This window comes from Neopsephotus bourkii, unplaced genomic scaffold (genome assembly GCF_033783945.1).
Source record: "Neopsephotus bourkii isolate Nb327-2 ecotype Australia unplaced genomic scaffold, CSIRO-AGI_Nbou_v1 NB_549, whole genome shotgun sequence".
Lineage (NCBI taxonomy): Eukaryota > Metazoa > Chordata > Aves > Psittaciformes > Psittacidae > Neopsephotus > Neopsephotus bourkii.
In genome coordinates, this window is record NW_026901050.1 from 347,662 (window position 1) to 367,361 (window position 19,700).

General features: G+C 43.1%; 1 protein-coding gene across 5 annotated transcripts in view; it reads left to right on the forward strand.

Annotated features, from left to right (window-relative positions):
* The first annotated feature begins 904 nt into the window (after positions 1-904).
* Positions 905-19,700, forward strand: part of CREB5 (cAMP responsive element binding protein 5) — a 254,418-nt gene continuing 235,622 nt past the window's right edge. The window contains exons 1-2 of one of the 5 annotated variants that reach the window (XM_061351008.1): positions 937-995; positions 1,932-2,018. In XM_061351008.1, coding sequence (XP_061206992.1) covers positions 2,016-2,018 — 3 coding nt within the window. In that variant the 5' untranslated portion in view covers positions 937-995; positions 1,932-2,015. Of the gene's footprint in view, positions 996-1,854; positions 2,019-19,700 lie in introns of those variants that run through there. The other 4 variants (XM_061351009.1, XM_061351010.1, XM_061351012.1 and 1 more) reach the window with 4 other exon arrangements.

Consider the following 19,700-nt stretch of genomic DNA (forward strand, 5'->3'; position numbering starts at 1 on the left):
GTGAGAAAGTATTCTTAATACACGAAAACACAGAAAAGGAGGCACTGAAGTAGTTACAGGATAGAATAATACGTTCGTCGCTGGCAATGTCCCAGATAATGGCAGACACACCGCCAAGCAGATGCAAAATGTTAAGCCTTGAAAAAGCAGTGAAATAGCTGGTTGTAGGGAATAATACAGCAGTTTCGGTTGGAAGGGACCTTAACGATCACCTAGCTCAGTTCAGATTCTTTACTACTGTGTGCCCCTGGGTCCTATCCGGCACCCAAGCCTTGCCGGGAGGGCACGCATGGACCGGGAGCAGCTGAGAAGGACACGCACGGACAGGGCAGCACCTGAGCAGGCTGAAAAGGCTCACCCTCACAGAGCTGCCGCTCGGGACGGAGGTTTCCCTCCCTTCTCGAGCACAGCGTTGTTTATTAACCAGTTTCTGGACAGAAACCAAACAAAATCCCAGAAGAGTTGAGGACTGTAGGAGCCGAGCGCGGTCCGCCCCTGCGGCTGTCGTCCAGCGGGGGCAGTCCCTGCGCACGGCCGGAGAACCGGCTCCCTACAGCCCCAAGCCCCCAGCACCGCATCGGTGCTGCGCCCCGCCACGCTGCCAGCCTGAGAGAGGCAGGCGGGGGGGGGGGGGCAGCCCCCGGACGGCCCCATCCCCTCCAGGGCTCGGCACCCTCAGCCCCGAGCTCCCGCTCCCGCCGCTCTGTCCCACGGAGGGGCGGGACGTTGTTTCCCGGCTGACTCAGCCCCAGCCCCGCCCCCGCCCCCTGCCCCGTCGGAGGGGGCGTGGCTTGGCTCAGGCCCCGCCCCGCCCGCCTGGCTGGTCGCCCCCCCCCGCCCGGCACGGACCGCAATGATTTAGAAGTTCAGGAATCCCACGTGACGTCACGGAGGGTGATGTAATGCTTCTCTAAATAGAACGTATTGTAACCGTCCCTCAGTCCAACGTGGTTCCTCCGGCCGCGCTGCCGGTCCCGTCCCCGCCGCGCCGGGCGGTAAGTTCCTAAAAATACGGGGCAGCCCAGGGAAGGCGCCCGGCGCGCAGTGCACCCCGCGCTCCGCCGCACGGCACGGCACGGCTCCGCTCGGAGCGGAGCGGGGCAGCAGCGCCGGGCTGAGCGCCTGCGGACGGGGCAGCCCGCAGCTGCGGAGCTCTTCCCTCCGCCACTGCATCTGCTCCGGAGGCGGGAGCGCTGGCCAGCGCCGCGCCGCTGCCAGGCACAGGGATCCCGCCAACCCACCGTCCTCGCCGTGCCCTGCCGCCCCGCAGAGGGTCGGGCAAGGCGGCGGGAGCCGGGGGTGCACGGCGGCAGGGCAGCCGGGCTCCCCGCACGTACCTCGGGGAGTTTGGGAAGTGTCTGCGTGCGCCTTCCCGGGATGGGATGGGGTGGGATGGGGAGGCTGCTGCGGGGCGCAGGCAGCACTTCGCTGTGCGCTGCCCGAGCGGTGCCGGCAGAAGCCGGCGGAGGGGCAGCGGTATCCCCGCTCCCCGCGGCAGGCTGGACGGCTCCTCGTCCCTGCGTGCCCCGGCGGCACCGGGCAGTGACAGCTCGGCGGCGCGCTGCCCCACCGTGCCCTCTCCCCGCCGCCCCAAAACTTCTGCACAAGTTTCGCGGCGGCGTCCGGGCTCCCCTCCGAGCCGGGACCCGCCGGCAGCGCTGCGCGGAGCAATGCGCGGTGCGCGGAGCCGCTCGCGGCCGCCTATCCCCGTGAGACACTCGGGGTGCAGGGCTGCTCCCGGCCCTGACGTCATGCTGCGGGCCGGTGCGGGGCTGATGCTCCGTTCCTGATGCCGGCTGGTCCGGGGCGGGGGGAGAGCACTGACAAGGTCCCGTCTCGGTAGCCCCGCTCTCCCTTTCCAGCCCCGCTGCTCCGCTCATCGCTCCGCGCCCCCCCGCCACTGTCCTCTCTTACAGGGGTCTCTCTCCCAGCGAAGTTTTCAGGACGATAAGAGCTTCAGGAGTGTAAGGGGAATACTTGCTAAACTCTGCCTCCTGTATTATTTATGTCCAAGCATGGTGAGTGATCCTTCATCTCCAGGGCTTAATATAAGGTTTACAATTGGAAAACGAGAGGTCGTTCAAAGATGGGGGTAGGAATAAAGGAAAATGAAATGTCCATACGTTTGATTTGTGGGTGGTGTTGTTTTTTTTTTTAAATCCAGAACGATATTAAGAGTATTTTAAGAAGCAAGATTAGAAGATTTCCATATATTATCAGTAAGAAATAGTGCTTAGGTAGATGAAATTAAAGCTGGGACTGATGCATAGTAATTACTGTGAAGCATCTTGCTTGAGCTTTCCTTGAGACCGTGCAGTTTGCAGAGAGACACTCACCCGCTGGCTTGCACCAGACTTTCCTTGTCTGGCCATTTGGACAAGCAGCAGTGCGTCAAGGAACAGTGGTGGAGGAAAACTTTCTTGTAAGACACTGTCATGCAGAAATAATCCAGAAACGGGACTGAAAGCAAATTAAGAGGTGGAAGGTGAGAGCCGAATGCAGAAATATAGTATAATTTGTAGGGATTTTGCTGAAGGAGGGACACTTTCATAAGGGCATGATTTATTTTCAGTAGAAAAGTGTAGTGTTGAAGTCTTTGCTCGGTACTTTGCAACTTTCATGTGGTGAATGAGGTTGTTGGTATCAAAAGCTGGAAATTCTTTATGAAAAATGGCTAAAATCCGTATTTGTGACTCCTTAATCCTAAAGGGAGCTGTACAGGTCGCAAAGCACTAGGGAAAAGTGTGATTAATGATCAGTGATTAGTGATAAGTGATTAGCGGTTTTATTCAAACTGTTACCTCTGACCAGAAGCACACATCAGAGGATTAACAGGCTCTTTAGATAAATGCTCATTAGTGGAAGGGGGAAAGCAAAGATAATAGGCATGCACACAGGGACAACTTTCTAGGAAAATCATTCCTGTCTCTGGCATAATAAGCTCTATTAGCAGAAAGGCTCTTTAATTTAAAAGTTGCTTTTATCTTGTAAATCAAAGATGTAGAAGTTCGCTGGGCTATTATAGCCTAAATTTTCCCATATCCACTAGATGTGGATTATCCCGGTAGTGATATTTTATAAAAAAAAAAAAAAAAGCCAACACAATTGAATCTTTAAGAAAGTGAACATTCCCATGTGCTAAAGCCCTGCGTCCCGAGGCATCCGCTCCCAACAGGCAGAGCAGAGCCTGCTGGCAGCTAACTAGATGGCGCAGTCCCGTTCTTCGGCAGTCTATAGTCCTGGGTTATGAACTTAGCAAGTAGCAGCTTGTTAGGTGTCCTTCAACACTTAGAACAAAGTTGATTCTGTGCTGGGTTGGAGGCTAGACAGTGCTACGCGTTCGTAGTCACATTTTCCACGGCAGTTAATCTAGTGAGTTAAAGGCTACTGGAAAAATTAGTCTCATTTACTGAAAGAAACAGTGAGAGAAAGGAGAGGAGAGAGGGGCAAATAGCTATAACCTGGGACATAACTCTTGGTTGAAGTGTTTCATACCACTTTAATGAAGGACAATTTGATGGCCTGAATTACTGAAGCCTAAAAGCTGTTGGCAGTTTTTTCCCCCAGCCATCACTGGCAGTGAGCTGCTGTTTTTTTTTAAGTCACTAAAAAGAAAGAACAGTTGACGTGGTGGTTGAACAAAACAACTCGGACTTGACTGTGCTCTGCATACCTGATAATGGTAAGGAGTCTGTTTTTATGACAACTGACCAGGGATTTCTCACTACTCTTTGTCATGCATGGATTGGGAAGAATTGATGTCTACTGCTATCCATAGACCTGGGGGTATTTCTGCTGTCTGGTTAACTTACAGGGGATTTATGTTTGTTTGCATTTCTGCAGATCATCAAAGTTTCGAAACCTTAAATGAAACACTTGACTAAAACATGAAATAGAAATAATGAACTTATGGCATGAAAAAGAAATTGCTGTAGCCTCCTATTGTTACATCTTTAATTGGAGACTGTTAGAAGTAGTCAGGCTAATGCTTAAAATCTAAACATTTTTGTAATAGCATATAAAAAAGGCAATAAGCCCTGCCTGCCACTCTGGGATACTGGATGGCACTCTTCCAGCAGTTAAAATGGCAATATTTTAAAAAGTTTACACATTTAGAACAAGCAGAACCCTTTCCCCCTTCACCAAAAATACCCATTTATAGTTCAGCTTCAATTTATCAAACTCTACCTCTGGTAATTTAACCTGGGGAATGCAAAGGGAAGCAAATCATGTATACAGATTAAAAGAAAAGATAGAAGTGAGATTGTACGTGTCATTTTATTTCACCATTTAGCAGAAAGACTTGCAGATAAAGACTAATAGGTGCTTTTTAAATTTGATGTTCACTTCCTCACTTTGAGAATCTAAAATACACTGCAGCCTCTTACATTTATCCTGCACACTGCAGAGGAGTCTTCTGTAAAAGATTGTTTCAGTGAGAGCTGGAGTTCACTCTGGAGTTGATAAGAGAGAGGCAATCTCACAGTGCCTTCCGAAGGCAGCTTTTCTGTGCTAAACCTTTCAGCTTTGTGTGGGCAGAATCTCTGCAAGTTCCGTAAACCTTGCAGAATGATTTCAGCTTGGTTATTAACTTGCCTGCTCATGGCCTTCTCAAAAAACCTGTCTCTGTCCCCCTAGTCAAGGCATGAGGATCTTAAATATTAGAAGAGCTCTTGCGAGGTTGTTGTTGCTTTTAAACCAATTTATCTAATCAAAAACTTTCCCTCTAATCTTGTCATCCCGTGTCTCTGATTTCTGTCGTTAGTTAACTTACTGGATTTTCTACAGACCTGTTGCTTTGAAGACTTATACCTGTGTTTATGTATTATTAGCCGTCTTTCAAGCTTAATTTTAATTCCAGTGACCATCTTTCCTATAAACCCTTTACTATGAGAAAATTATTTCTGGACAAGATTTTGTAATAAATGAAAAGCAAAGCTGCTTCTACTTAAAACTTTATTATTATTATCCACATGATTTATTATTTATTGGAATGATTTATTATTGGAACAAACTGGAAATTTTTCTCAAGACCTGCAAACACTGACTTTTCTTGTAACTCATTGCAGGAAAGCTCTACTCAGTAGAGGCAGTTGCTGGAAACACGGATACATGTATAAAGCAACAGGTCTTTCAGTTTTGCTTCATAGCTCCAGGTGATTCTTTTGCTTTGATTTGGTTTTGGTTATCTCATACTAACCAAATTAACAGGTAGACATATCTAATTGAGATAGCTTACTTGGCTTAATTTTTCTGTTATAAACTCTCATTGCAAGAAATACATAGGAGTCCAAGGGAAAATATTTTAAATGCTTTGTGAATATGTCAGTTTTAAATACTAATGCCAGGGCCGATCAGACCGCTTGGTAGATCGTTGTCACTCTAGAGTATCTCAAAACAATTTCTGTTGATTTTTCCTCTCCCTGTCTCCATGCTCTATTTAACCCCTAAAAAGTACCCCTGATTTCTCAGGAAAGAATATATTCTGCTCTGCACACTATAATGTTGTAGGGCTTCAAGGGCTTTGCCCTTAAGAAAGTAATTTTTAGGGTATTCTTGGTTGAGAGCTGAAAAATTATTGAAGTTGATCACAACATTGAAGCAACAGTTTGGAATAAGAACTATGTAAACACCTTTTCATCGTGCCCAAACTTATATTCCGGTTCTACTTTACAATTTTTAAGGCTCAGTATTCTCCAACATAGATGAAACAATGATCTTGGACAATACCTTATCATGCTGTATTTAGACATTAGCCACATTAGAGTAGTAAGCGCAGAAATCTGCTTTTTTTTAGACTTGTAAAGCAAAATGCTGCTATGGAAATACTTTTTTGTTGTTATACATATAATCGTAGAAATGATTTAAATTCTCAGGTGTACATAACAAGTACAACATGACATACGTAAACCAATTATTTCAGTGATGCGGTGAAAAGACTTGTTGAAGCCGATAAGCTGTTGTGGCTTGTTACACCTGAGGAGCTGTTCTGTTGGTTTATGCACTGATCGTTTTGCTCCAATTATGGCTCAGTTTGAAGGAGCAACCCTGACACTTTAAAATAATAGTACATCCACAATTTTTCACTGAGGTGTTATTTTACTCTGTAATTAAAAATACTGAGAGTCAGCACTTTTTTACTAGCCATCACATGGGAAATGCAGCTGTTATTTGCCTTTAGAGAGCTCAGAAAGGGTTGTTGCACTGGTTTGTAGGTTTCTAGATGGTGATATCAAATGTTATTTTATAAACACGAAGAGATTTTCCAAGGATTTTGCTGAAGGCTGAAGGATTTTTGAAGTAAAACATTGAAAGCTTATGACAATTTCCTTAGCTTAAAAGATGTTTTGCTTTTGGTTCTTGTTTCCGTTTTACATTTTTTGGAGAATTTGTTCAAGAAGTCAGTCGCTCACACAATTTCAAAACAAATGCCCCGAAACACTGTCATCAACACTGTTTGTCTAGGTGTGCGGTTTTAATAATCTCTTCCTTTGAGACAGCTCATGTCACTTTGTGACACCCTTCCGTGACAGGTGAATTCAAGGGGTGGGGTGCAGCCCTGCTTGGCCAGAAAGCTTCACTGAGTGGGTGAGAAAAAGAGTGACATCTTTAGAAGAAGCCAGAAGGAATGAGATTTGAATTTAATGGGGGAAAAGTGTTACAAATCCTCTATTACCTTTGCCAGCCTCAGGAGCTGATTCTGCTTTTCTTTGGCTCTGAATGTTTTCATGACTCTTACTAGGGTACCGAGGCCTCTGTTAGCTCAGGAACTGGGCATAGTTTGATCTCACCCTCAGCTTTCTACCCCATGTAAACTCTACAGATAGTTTCTACCTTTGCAGTATTTTCTCAAACAGCTTTCATTGCTCTCATCTCAATTTCTGTCCTTCCTGAGGGCCTCATCTTTGGGTGCTGCCACACAGTGAACATCTCAATGAGATTGAAGTACTTGGTCCCAGGCTCAGTATGGTTGTGTGTTTTTGTCTAGAGATGTACTGAACTGAAACTGGTAATCCTTGAACATACTGCCTAAATTTAATATAGATAAATGTATTTAATGTATTTAATCAGGCTGGTCTTTTTCTCATTTAGGGGAAGAAGCTGCCTTTTTACCTATTTACTTTGTGGACTTGTGCTTTCAGTTACTCTTTCATTGCATGTAAGGCAGCGTAGCTCATAGCCAGCTTTTTCTGGGCTGTTTGCAAGTGGTCAGAAATTGATTTGGCTTGTGTGAGACATTAAACTGGACCAGTGGTTTCTGGATTTAACATCTGAGTTACTTTCCTTCTGCCAAATGTAAGTAATACTAGTTAATATGAGACATTTGACAGAGCTCAACACAGGGGGCTCTGTAGCACAATAAATGGAATCTGAAATTGGGTTTAGGATCCATTGGATGGCGCGGCTACAACAGTAAGCACTAAACTGAGACATTACCATGTTGTACTTTATTTATAGTAGTTTTCTGTCTCAGTAATGGAATGCTCTAAGATATGGAGGATGATATTATTAGTGGGTCACTTGGTTATGCATTGATGCTGCAAACCAACTGCCAGCAATTCGGTCATGTGTGAACTAGTTTACCATTATTCCCAGTCCAAATGCACCTCTCCCTTAACTTTTAAGAAACACATTCAACAGCAATAGTCAGTTGCAAGGAGAGGATCTTCAAATTGTGAATAGTAAATCATACCTCTATAGGTTCTACTCTGAATGAATTTTAGCTGGTTGGTTAAATCTGGGCCTGCTTTTGGTCCTGGTCAGGTCAGTGAATTAGTTTGTCACTAAATGTTTTTAGGAACCCAGAAAGAACTCCAGAGGTGACCTGAGTGTGTGATGGCAAAGAGCCTGGAATTGTGCTTGTCCAGAAACGAGCGTTATCTTATATGGGTATGTCAATACCTCACTTATAGGAAACTTATTTTCTTAGAATGGTAGTAAAATACAACCTGAACAAATTAAAAGTTGAGCAATGGAGTAGGGAAAAAGTAATAAATTGTTTTGTTCAGGGATATCTTTTACTACCTACTGTTTAACTTCATTACTGAGTGAACGTTTTAGAAAGAAGAAATCTTTGTTAAGAGCTTGTGAGGATTTCAACCACCACATAAACAACTTCTTTGTGACTTAAAAAGCTCCTTTTGCTGGTGTTCGGCTGGGTAGGGGGCATTTGAACCATTTCATATTTTTTTTTAAGGTTAAAGTGATCAGGATAAACATATGTAGAGTCTTCCATCATTTCCCAGAGAGGGCACAAAATGAGGAAACAGAGGAGATTTTGTAGTTTAAAACAAGTTAAAGAATTTTTCTTCTTTCCTTACTACCATATCGTTAAATGTATCTGTGTGGCACTTAGAGGGTGTCTTATACCTGCTATTAAATAAGGTCAGTATAAGTTCCTTTTACTAGCTGTGCAGGGGAAAAGTATATAAAAAAAGATAATGGGGAAAAAATGGATGATGTAAAAACCAAACCGATTCTTACAGTTCTTGTCCTGCTTTTTCATTCTTTGATGCTAATAAAGCAGCACATGGAATCAAGCGTGAAAATAGGTTAAATTCGAGTAATTGCTGTTTATCACAAAAAGTGAGAGAAAGCAGTAATTTATTTAAATGTGAATCTTGAAAAAAAAGTTCCCTTCTAAATAACTTGCTATGAAAGTAGAAAGGATCAAAAGAGCCATGGGTTTTATGATTGGGTAAGGAGAATCACATTCTTGTGGATTTAAAAATATCATAGTAGAGCCTAATTCTCCACTCACCCTGATAGAAATCTGGAGCAACTCTATTGAAATCTGTGGAGTTACGAACTGCAAGAACACTCATTGAGAAGAAAATTAGATTCATGGGTCTATTCTGAACGTAGCCTATCAGTTGTGCGCTGTGCAAATCCCATTATTAAAGTAATAGCCTGGCATGTCACGTTAAGGACGGCTCTTTCCCCAAGATGAACATGTTTGTAGCTCTCCTCATCTTGTGACTACTTTTTAAGGGGGCAGAGGGATATTGAGAATACTTATTTTGTGCTCAATTAATATTCCTTCCGTGCACTCTCCTTCCTCTCACGCGCTTTATGTGTGGGTGCGCAGTCTGCACTCTCCATCATCTATCTGTCTGTGTCTCTTTGGCTGTGACAGTCACCACTCTGGCCTCAGGCTTGCATGATGTAGATGAAAAGCCCACCAAGATTTTCAGTTAAACATGGCAGGATTAATTCTGCTTCTAAATATGATGTGCATTTTCACTCTTAACGATGCTGTTGTGAATTGGGAGTAGCACCTTAGACTTTAGTTATGTTTTATTTATGGCGTTTTGTGTGGTTTGTGGTTTGTTTCTTTTACTTTTTGGAAAAAAAAAAAAGAGCTGGAGGGAGAAAGAAGTGGGAGGGCAGCTTTAATACCCTGCAGTTTTAATAAATTGAGGTATTTGTTTGCAGTACTGGAAAGCGAAGCCCAGGCCGCTTGAGCATCTTGCACAGTTCCTGGGCTGACCTGTGAGTGAGAGTAAAGTCTTTCACAAATTGTGAAAAATCTCATCACTGCCTGAGCTACTCTGATTTTTTTTTTTAACAGCAATCAAAAGGGAATTTCAAATAAAAACCTTGTAAGGGCGAGAGTGTCCACTGTACAGCCCCTGCCTTCCCCAGCCTTAATCAGGTACACTTGCTTCTAATGTTCTTCATTTGACTCAGGGTATGTGGGGTCAGCTCTGTAACTTTTGAAATTGATATAAATCCACTGACTTCTCTGAAACTGTGTGTAGTGAGGGTATGAACCACAGTTGACAGTGGGCAACTTCTGCATAGAATCTTTGTGGGAGGATGTAACAAAAAGTTTTAGGTCTCATAACCACTCTGGTGTGGAAAGGTTCTCCAGACCATTAACAATCCAGAGGTTAATTTATAAAAAAAATGAAACAAACCCACAACTATTATTTCATTGCCAAACATTTTTAAAAAGCACTATTTATGTAGGCCCTATATAAGCACACATTGTTTTATGTTCCTTCTGCTGGCTTTGCGTTTGACTAAACCATTATTCTCGGAGAACTGCTGTGCTGAGATCATCAGTGAGGATGGTGTGTGAAAACAAACAAGTTTTAGCATGAGAAGTCACTATATAATTTGACAGGGAGGTTGTCAGCACAAAAACATCTACATTAATTTCATCTATGGTCAAAGCAAAATTAAAATCAAGCAGCTAGTGGGAAAAAAACATTGTTAGGAAGACGAGAAGGGGACTGGATCTAATTCTGCAAGGTGCTGTGTCAACTAAAAGAAGGACCCATCTCAATCCCCATTGAAGTCAATGGGCATTGAGGGCACTCGGGGACTAGTGTCATTGTGTCCTTTTTCCCCAAAGTTTAGTAGAACTGCTGAGATGAAAGTTAATTCCTCATTAATTCAAACTCCTAGCAAGTTCTTGTGAGAAAAGCTCTTTGTTAAAAGATGGAGATACCCTCCATCTCTTCAACGGAGAGCTAAAAATGTACGTGCTCTAATTCTGTAGCCTTCAGGGAGTCTTTCGACACGAAGAGTGACAATAAGAGTTGATATTCTGTACATACCTTAATGGTACAAAAATTCTGCTTCGGTATAAAACATTTCTGGCCTCTGTTATATTACACAAAATAAGGAGAAAGCTTCCTACTGTGTTCTATTGAACATGATCTGTAGAGTTATCAAGAATGATTTTGTATTCCCCATTAGCTTTGGGGCTAATGAATGCAGCTATGTGTTGTCAGATAGGTGTTGTGAAAAATAAGCTATTGAATGGCATGCATGCCCCCCCCCTTTTTAATTTTTTTGTTCCTGAATGAAAAATTCCAGTGGGTTGTTTTTAACCTAAACAGTTAAAATCAATGAATCCCAGATGAGTCAATCAACTTAATAATACCCTAAAATTTAGGTATTCCATATAGTTTATTTTACTGCTATACTGTGGCCTTACATTTGAACCTCTTACTGGATTATCTGAATTGAGTTTGCATGATACACAAGGAAGCACTTTGAAAAACATCACTCCCTCTGTAGCAGTTAGGATGCTACATCTTGTATTTTCTCTCTTGTGCTGTCTAATTTGATACAATTTTTCTTACCAAAAAACTGGTATTCTGAAATATTAAGACAGTCTATTTCTAGGCTGTCAGTCTTCCAGTTTTCACTTTTAGTCATTGCACCATCAGCCAAATGCTTTTCAACAGACTGAACATTTTTAGGGGCAGAATAATCTTAGGAGAAATATTTTGAGTACTGTAATTGATGCTAAATTAATTTATAATGAGGACAATAAGAGATATGATGATGACTGTCTTATCAAGCTAGTCATGGGAATACGTTATTTGTTGGGTTTGGGTTTTTTTAATTAGAATTTGCTGTGTTGGTTTCAGATAGCTTAAATGTACTGAGGATGCCTTGCAGCGAAGTGTTGGCTTGGTATACTGTGTACAATGAGCTTTCCCCTGTATCTCTTCTTTCAAGGAAACACCCTCTTCAGACATTAGGAGATGTGGCGTTGGGAGTGCTGCTGAGCCATGTGGCCACATTACATGGTGTGTGAGCATGCAACACACAGCATGTGTGAATGTGGCAGTGGAAGACACCTCATGCCTTTCCTGACTAATAAAATTGTCTGTCACCAGGGTTCAGGTGCCTTCAGAAAACCCAAGAAAAAATTCAAATAAATCTCCAGTGCTTAGAAAATACAGGGAGGTGCCCGTGTCTCCATTTACAGCGACTTTAATGCAGTGCAGCACCTGAAGCGGGCATGTATCGCATGGAGGACATGGTTTGTAAAATACTGATCATTTGTAGCCTGACATCACAGAATTTTAAGAGCAAAACAAAGTCTGCAATCAGCCAAATGGTTTGTATGGACAGACTCTTGTGTACATAGCAGATGATGCATAGCAACAAACGGTGTAGCTTACTGCTGGGGCAGAAAAAGGTAAAAGTAAGTGCTAAGTGCTGTGGAAATAACTGATCTTTGATAAAGTGTGGTTGTGAAAGAGTTAAACAAAAATGCAAATACGGGTACTTTTTTAGCCTTTTATAATTCTGCAGATAGCATTTTCCTCATATACTCAGTGTCTTTCTAATAGCTATCTTCAAAATATATGCTAAAAAAGCGCTATCCTTTTGGTGCCCACATTAAAATGCTGGTTATTTGTCCATCTAAAGACCAACTCTGCTTTAAGCCATGTGCTCAAGTATGGTGTATGTGAGATGGCCTCTAAAGTGGCAAGGTCCTGGCAGAACCTCTTGTCTCTTGCCAAGCCCCATATTTAGCACAGAGGGGACTTCCTTGCCGTTGGGCAGAGAAGACAGTTGGGCCACAGGTTTTCTCTTCAGCCCCATCCAATCCTGAGCTAAACCAAGTAGCAGTTCTGAAGGGTTAGGTGGGTGTCCTGTGAGCAGTAGCTTTGGAGGCGAGTTCATCTGTCCTGTGCAGACAGGCTGGTGACCTTTTTTTTTTAAGGGGAAAAAAATACCACAGACTTTCACACAAAGACATTTGCTGTGAAATGCAGAGTCCTGAAAGTGTTCACACTTACAGATCAGATTTTGTGACTAGCTCCAGCCAAAATGAAGGGGGAGAAAAATATGTCAAAAAGTCAAAATACTCAATTTCAACATTTTTTAAAAGATGAGATACATCTCCTTCGAAAATTGACTTATAGTAAGGAAGATACAGGGCACTGAAGCTCTCAGAGATGAGTCTGTTTTTCCTTTGGTACTGAATGAAGTCTTTCAGGTTGATGCCTGTCCTTGCTTGTCTGCACTGTTTTGGGGACTTGGGTCTCTTTACCTTTCTTGTCTGCAGAATATAATGCTGTGCATGTAAGATGAGGGCAAGCTCCTGGAAAACTGGGGTTGAGAACTTCACATGGCTGGCTAGGGGGCTCTTATTGGCCAGATCTCCTGAATATTTCCTAAGACTAAGGTCTGATTTGACTGGGACAGACATGACTGCCTTCCCTGGAGAGCAGTGCAGAATTGTCTTAATCAGCTGATAGGATCAGACAAAAAAATGCTGAAAGAAACCAAGTCTTTGTATGGCAACTTCTGAGACGAATTTGGTAGAGGCTGTCCTCTAGGGATGCTGTCAGAAATAATTTGGGTTTTTTTTCAGTTAAATCACTGCTTAATTGTTAAATTCAGAAATTGTAGTAAGTAGAGAAATAATCTTTCTTGATTATGCCACTGGCTTAGGTGTTCAGGGTCTTTCAAAAATTATCTCTTCTTTAGGGGAAATGAGGTTGTCTTAAATGGAAACCTGCCATTGGGAATTATCTGGTGGAAGTTCTCATAAAAGTTTAGATTAATTTGAACACGCAAGGATGGATTAAAAGGGAGCTGAAGGAACAATTAATGTTTTATAGGTGCAGATTTTTAGCTTGCCATTGAGCAAATTAGTTTCTCAATTTTTCTCATGATACATACTGGGTTTTGTGGAGGAAGAAATTCTTGCTTTTCCTAGTTAAGTGTGGAATTGCATTTCTTGCAGCTTTTCTTAGATCTTGTGGTGTATTTAATCTCCATGTGATGGCTCTTTAACTTGTCTTTTCAAGTGTATTTTTTTTTTGGTGGCTTGATGGTATGTAGAACATTTCCTTCCTGTACTTCAGTATTTCTAACCAAAATCTGAGTATGTTTGAAACCTTAGCTTATTCACACTTCCTAATCATAATCCCCTTGGTTTCCTTGTCAGCACCTTTTTGTGGTATTTCTCTGGACACCTCTATCTAATATCTCCAGAGGTTATTCTACAGAGTAACCTTTGACAAGATCTATTACTTACTACTTACTGCTTTTAACAAGGTGAAAAGAGGTCAGGCTCTGTAAAAGGCAGGCATTATTAGAAGACTGCTGTAGAGTCTCTTGGTGGCTTGTCCATCTCTTCTGGCAGCACCGTCTGCAAATCAGTTCAGATCCCACCTCTGCAGCACAAAGAATATTACATTTATGACTTGATATGATTGTATGTAGATAACATATGTCTTTGGGAAAATGGTTACTATATGCATTACAAAGTTCCAGGTTGTTTCTCTGTCAAGGCTATAGCCGACTGATGAACTCACTGGAATCTGTGAGTTTTTTACTGTCAGCTTCAAGGGTAACAGGATTTCAGGCTGTTGGTTTTTGTATGATCCATCTAACTGAGCTTCATGACCAATGCTAATGACTTTTGCTGCTGCAAGTATTGAATTGGTAATTTGGTTATGCCTCCTGTCAGAGTTCAGGATCTTCTAAATGGGGGTCCGTGTTGTCTGTTTCTTTAACCAAATTAAGATGCAAAAGCTACCTCTTTCTGATTTGAAAAAAAAAAAAAAAACACCAAACACCAACCAAGATTGCACAATCTTACTTTGTCAAGAGAGTAACAAGAAGATCCTTTTGGTCTTTATACAAAATCTTAGAAATCAGAGAAAAATTACTTTCTCAGAAATGAATTACAACGAGAGTTAGGACAGATCCTAGAGCTATCTGAAATGAACTTAAAAGATAAAAGCTTAGTCAATTTATCTGCATGCATGCTCTCAAAATGAATGAAAAATCTGTCTAAGAAGCACCAGAATACCTGAGTCTGGGGTTTTGTCAATGAAGAGCGATGAATTTTTTTAGTCTGATTCTATCAGTTCCTTACCGCAGCTTGACTTTTTGTGATTTCTACACGTAAAACCTACAAAAACTGCTGATATACCTTTCAGATGCAAACAGCTATAGTACAGGAGGAAAAAAACCCATTATCTGGGGTCAACAGTAAATTACAAGGATTTTTTCCTCTCATTCCCAAACACTGAAACCCAGTGTAAGTTGTTCACGTGGCTTTCACTTTCTGTCCAGAGTCTATCAATCATACAGCCAGTGACTGAAGCACTCTGTCTTGGGATAGAATTTAAATTTGATTTACCTAATGGGAACTGATTACCACATGACTACTGTATGTTTATGGCATGGGCAGCTGGGGCTGAACCCTTCACAGAAATTAGGCTTAATTGTCTTGAGGGTATCTAAAGGTACATAGGGAAAGCACGGTGTAAATACGAAATATATACTTTTGTTTCAAACAAGAAAATGAAAAATTAAGAGAATTAATGTTTTTTTTTTGTTTGGTTTTTTTTTTTTTCATTGCCACATAGAGGTTAAAATGCATACTGCTAATGCTAAAACCCCCAGCTTTCTGCAAGATGGCCATAAGGATGATCAGGGGGCTGGAGCACCTCCCATATGAAGACAGGCTGAGAAAGTTGGGGCTGTTCAGCCTGGAGAAGAGAAGGCTGCGTGGAGACCTCATAGCAGCCTTCCACTATCTGAAGGGGGGCTATAAGGCTGTTGGGGAGGGACTCTTCATTAGGGACTGTAGTGATAGGACAAGGTGGAACAGGTTAAAACTTAAAGAGGGGAAGTTTAGATTGGATATAAGGAAGAAATTCTTTACTGTAAGGGTGGTGAGGCACTGGAATGGGTTGCCGAAGGAAGTTGTGAATGCTCCATCCCTGGCAGTGTTCAAGGCCAGGCTGGACAGAGCCTTGTGTGACATGGTTTAGTGTGAGGTGTCCCTGCCCATGGCAGGGGGGTTGGAACTAGATGATCTTAAGGTCCTTTCCAACCCTGACTATTCTATGGTTCTGATTCCTGATCTTCTGTTTGTTTCCTGTGTCAGCAGCCTCCCAAATAATACATTCACTAAGAATGTACATGTTGGAGTGTCTCAGCATATTCCTTTTTGCTAAATTCAGTCTTTATTTTTCAACATGCAGACAAGCCTTCCTTTTTTTTTTTTTTTGGGGGGTGGGGTGGTTCATTTTATGTGGAAATTTACGTTTTAATTGTATCTCCCCTTTCAGTTTAAACTCTTTGTAGCTGGACATGTAGTCATGTACCAAGCAAATTGACCTTCAACTTAACTGTTAAAATTAAAAGCTGTGTCTTGTGGGAAAAGGAAGGGCTTTGTCCTTGCTCAGATGAGCAACTGTTTGCAGAATGTTTCTTTGAGAACGAACACTAGAGAATGAGACTTGGAGGCTGTAAGGTGCTTGGATGCATCAAGATGGCAAAGCAGGAGAGAAATAAGCAAATTCTTACCAATAGAGAGGTGGAAGAGCTGGGAGGCAGTTTTCATGTCCATTTTTTGAGTGAGAAAAATGAAGACTGCCTGGTAGGTGCTTTGGGACACGAGGTGGGATAGAGCCAGGGTTGGGCCAGCCTATGGCCAAGTGAAATCTGCTTCTCTCTTAAAGCGTTTGGGTTTTGTGGAGTCTCTGAAAAAAGCCATGAAGTCAGTGTGCGCAGGTGGAACCCATCCCTGCTAGAAACTGTTGACCTTTTACAGTAAAACTAAGTCTTAATACTACCTTAGTACAGCAATCTTGGTATTGGGATTTGTGCATCTTAAATTCCAGCCACCGAAGTGTTACCATGATAGAAAGGAATTACTCTCTCTACCCTATTTTGACTGTGATATGATACCTCATAGGTGACAAATAACATCTGATTTACATTCTGTCAGAGAAGTTCGTATATATACTTCTTTGTTTGTTTCTTTTATTTTCCCCCCAAACTAGCCACAAAAGCCCTATTGCTCAGCAGTGTAGAACACTGCACTGACTGAAAGGGGAATTCCGGGTATAACTGAAAAATAAAACAACCAACCACCCCACCCCAAAAAGATGCAGAGCTTGTAGCGTAAGAGGAAAAAAGGTGATGCTCTCTCTTTCTTCCCTTCATATCTTCTTTCATGCTTCCTTTTACTGAAGGTTTTAAATTATCAGTATTAGAAACAGTACGCCCCATTCTTGTTGCATTAATGCTCTAAGGTGGGTTTGCATGGATCCTACATTTTGCTTCAGACAAGACATGGGCCTCTGCATGATGGGTGAATTATCAGTTAAAACCAAATGGCTGTTTGGCAGTTCCCTTAGCCAAGGTTTAGGTGGCACCTGGCTTTGTGTCCAGCCCCCAGTCTGATGGCTGGAAAGTCTCTTTGCTGCACTACCAAACCCCTAAGTAAGTGTAGAGGACTCTGAAGCTGTAAATAAAGAGAGTGAGCACTTGAACTGGTGAGTAAAGGTTAAAGAAGTTTAGAGGAGTGGAAAGAAACAAGGCAAAGGCCCAATGAACCCTGTGGGTGTGGTGACGGAGAAGATTCATTCCCTTGACTGTTAACTTTCATTTGTGCAGAGACTGGTTGGGAGAATTCAGTTCAATTTAAACTCATGTTAGATTTTCTACAAGGTACCTGTGTGAAGGCCAACTTTATGCAGATTAAATTGCAGCTACAAATCTGTTAGCACTTGAGAAACCCACAGCTCACTGTCTGCCCTCCACTGGTAACTCTAATGAGACCAAAACAAAAAGCAGCTACAGGGCTTTCTGTTTAAAATCTTTGCTTTTGTTGTCAGTTCTGCTTCACACTTGGAAATGAGAGGTCTACTTGGCTTAGCTGGGAGCTTGTGGGTGTTTTTTCAAGTGGTGGCTGACCACATGCTCCGTTTGCATCAGTAGGAGCAGGAACTTGGGAGCTGAGGCTCTCCATCAAGAGTTTCACCTGTGTTAACTCTTGCCATTCATTTGACTCCTGCTGAGGAGGATGCATATGTTCTGTTTTCACTGGTCCCTGTTGGATAGGGGGAAGACAAATCTCTTGCCCTGCCTTTTCCTGTAACGTTCTCAGTAGGTTGACTGCTGAGCTCCCTGTGTGAGCACAAGCTGTGGCATGAACATCAGGGGTTTCCCTCAGGGTCACCAAAATTTTGTCTAAACATGGTGTGCTGCAGTGTTTCTAACAGGAAGCACCAGCTTACCAGAGTGGGAAGGGTGTTCGCACGTTTCTGGAGGTATTCAGTGGTGATAGGAGTTGTGGTAGGTGGGTGAGCATTCCTTCCCCATCAGGTAGAGCCAGTTTGAAGGATGGAATTTTTCCTTTCTGTCAGGCCATGCTTACAAGGAGAGCAGCTCTGTGCTCCTTGAGCAGTATCTTCTGGTGTCTTCCTGTGCCCTGTCTCTTAAGGCTGCTGAGAAAAATTTGGAGGAAACAGCCCCAGGTGAATTGGAAGAGGGGTGAAAGTGCGGATATGTGATATTTTACCAACCAGCGATGTTCTCAGTCCCTCCCACATCTCCAGGGTAAAGTTCATTTGCCATAAGGTTAGTTTTCTTAGAATGAAAAGAATACTCTGAACAACATTGGCTTTAATTTCAAAGCAAAGGGAAAATGCGAGTTCAGATGAATCAGTAAGTCAGTGAAGGTGTTTCATGTCAAAAGACAAGTTCTTTTTAGGCTGTAAACATTGTTACACTATTAACAATATAATGCTGTTGTTTATGCTTCAACTTCTTGCCCATTAGAACAAATTTACTTTCAAGATGATTAAATGCTTTTAATTTTTTTTTTTTTTTTTTACATTCTCTTTACCTGGTTGTGTGGTGATAATGATTTCTTATGGAATGAATTATTCAGGTTAGGTGATTCCCCTCTGCCAGCTGGATAAAAAACCTTGCAGTAAATTGGTATGGTATTAGATCAGATTGCTGCTGTTCTGCTGGGACTCTTTTCTAAGGTGCTTGTAACTTCCGCATTTCCAAAAGCTTGGAAAAATACTCTCGTGAAAAACTGCACATGGGGGTAATGAAGGCTAAAATTGTTTATACTAATCACATCGATTGGAAAATGATCTTCACTCAGCAACTCTTTCACTAGGAAATTAAGACAGCCAGTGAGCACGCTGGTGTTAGGGACTGGATTTACTTCCCAGCAACTTCTCATGTGCTCTTACTTTGTGTTCTGCTTCAAACCAACGGGTGCATCTTTTCCTCTGTGTGAGGGCTTTTATTCTCAGTGATGTGGCTTATGTAAAAATGTACCTGTATGACTAAGCTGTAATTTGTTGTTGTCTATCCAGTAAAAGTCCGAGTTTGTTGTCTTTGCTACTTATGCCTTTAAGAGTGACCCAGGCTACCCACAGTAGTGGTGCCTCTTCACGTCGCTGAGCAGAGTTTTGGTTACCTTTTCTACAGGTGTCTTTAGATGAAAGTTTGAAAACCTGGAGGAACTTCTCGAGTGCTTTTCTAAGCAGTCGGAAGGAAGAAAACCATAGCACTTCGCAGCCAAACACCGCTCCTCGCCTCGTGCTTTACCCGACTCTTAACGCTGCGCAGCCCCCGCCGCCCCACCCCCAGACGCAAAGATGCTCAGTTACGGTTCGCATAACCCGCTGGGTACCGGCTGGAGGGCCGGTTACCGCCGCAGTGCGCCCTCCTTCTCTTCCCCATCCGCGCTCCGCACCGCCGGGCCCGGCCGCCCCTGCGCGCTCCCGCCACCAGAGGCTGCTGCCAGCCCGCGCCTGGCAGCCGCGGTGGGCGGTGCTGCGGCGGCACCGGCACCGCCGCGCCTCCCGTCCAGTCCCGTCCAGGTCTCCGGGAGCGGAGCAGGAAGGGCGGCCTGGCTCGCTCCGGGGAACGGGGAACTGGGGGGGCTCGACTCACCCGCGGTGCCTGCTGGAGCCTGCAGTGCAGGTGCAAATACGGGCGCCAAAACTGATCAGCGCCGTTTCACTGGAGAATGTTACCTGCTATGGAAAAGCTCTCTTAAATAGCCCCCCAAACCACCCAGTGAAATGTGGCTTATGAAGAGAGCCGTTGAGTTAACTTTAGGAACTTAGAGCACGTTTTCCCCTACGTAAATTTAACATTCATTCTCT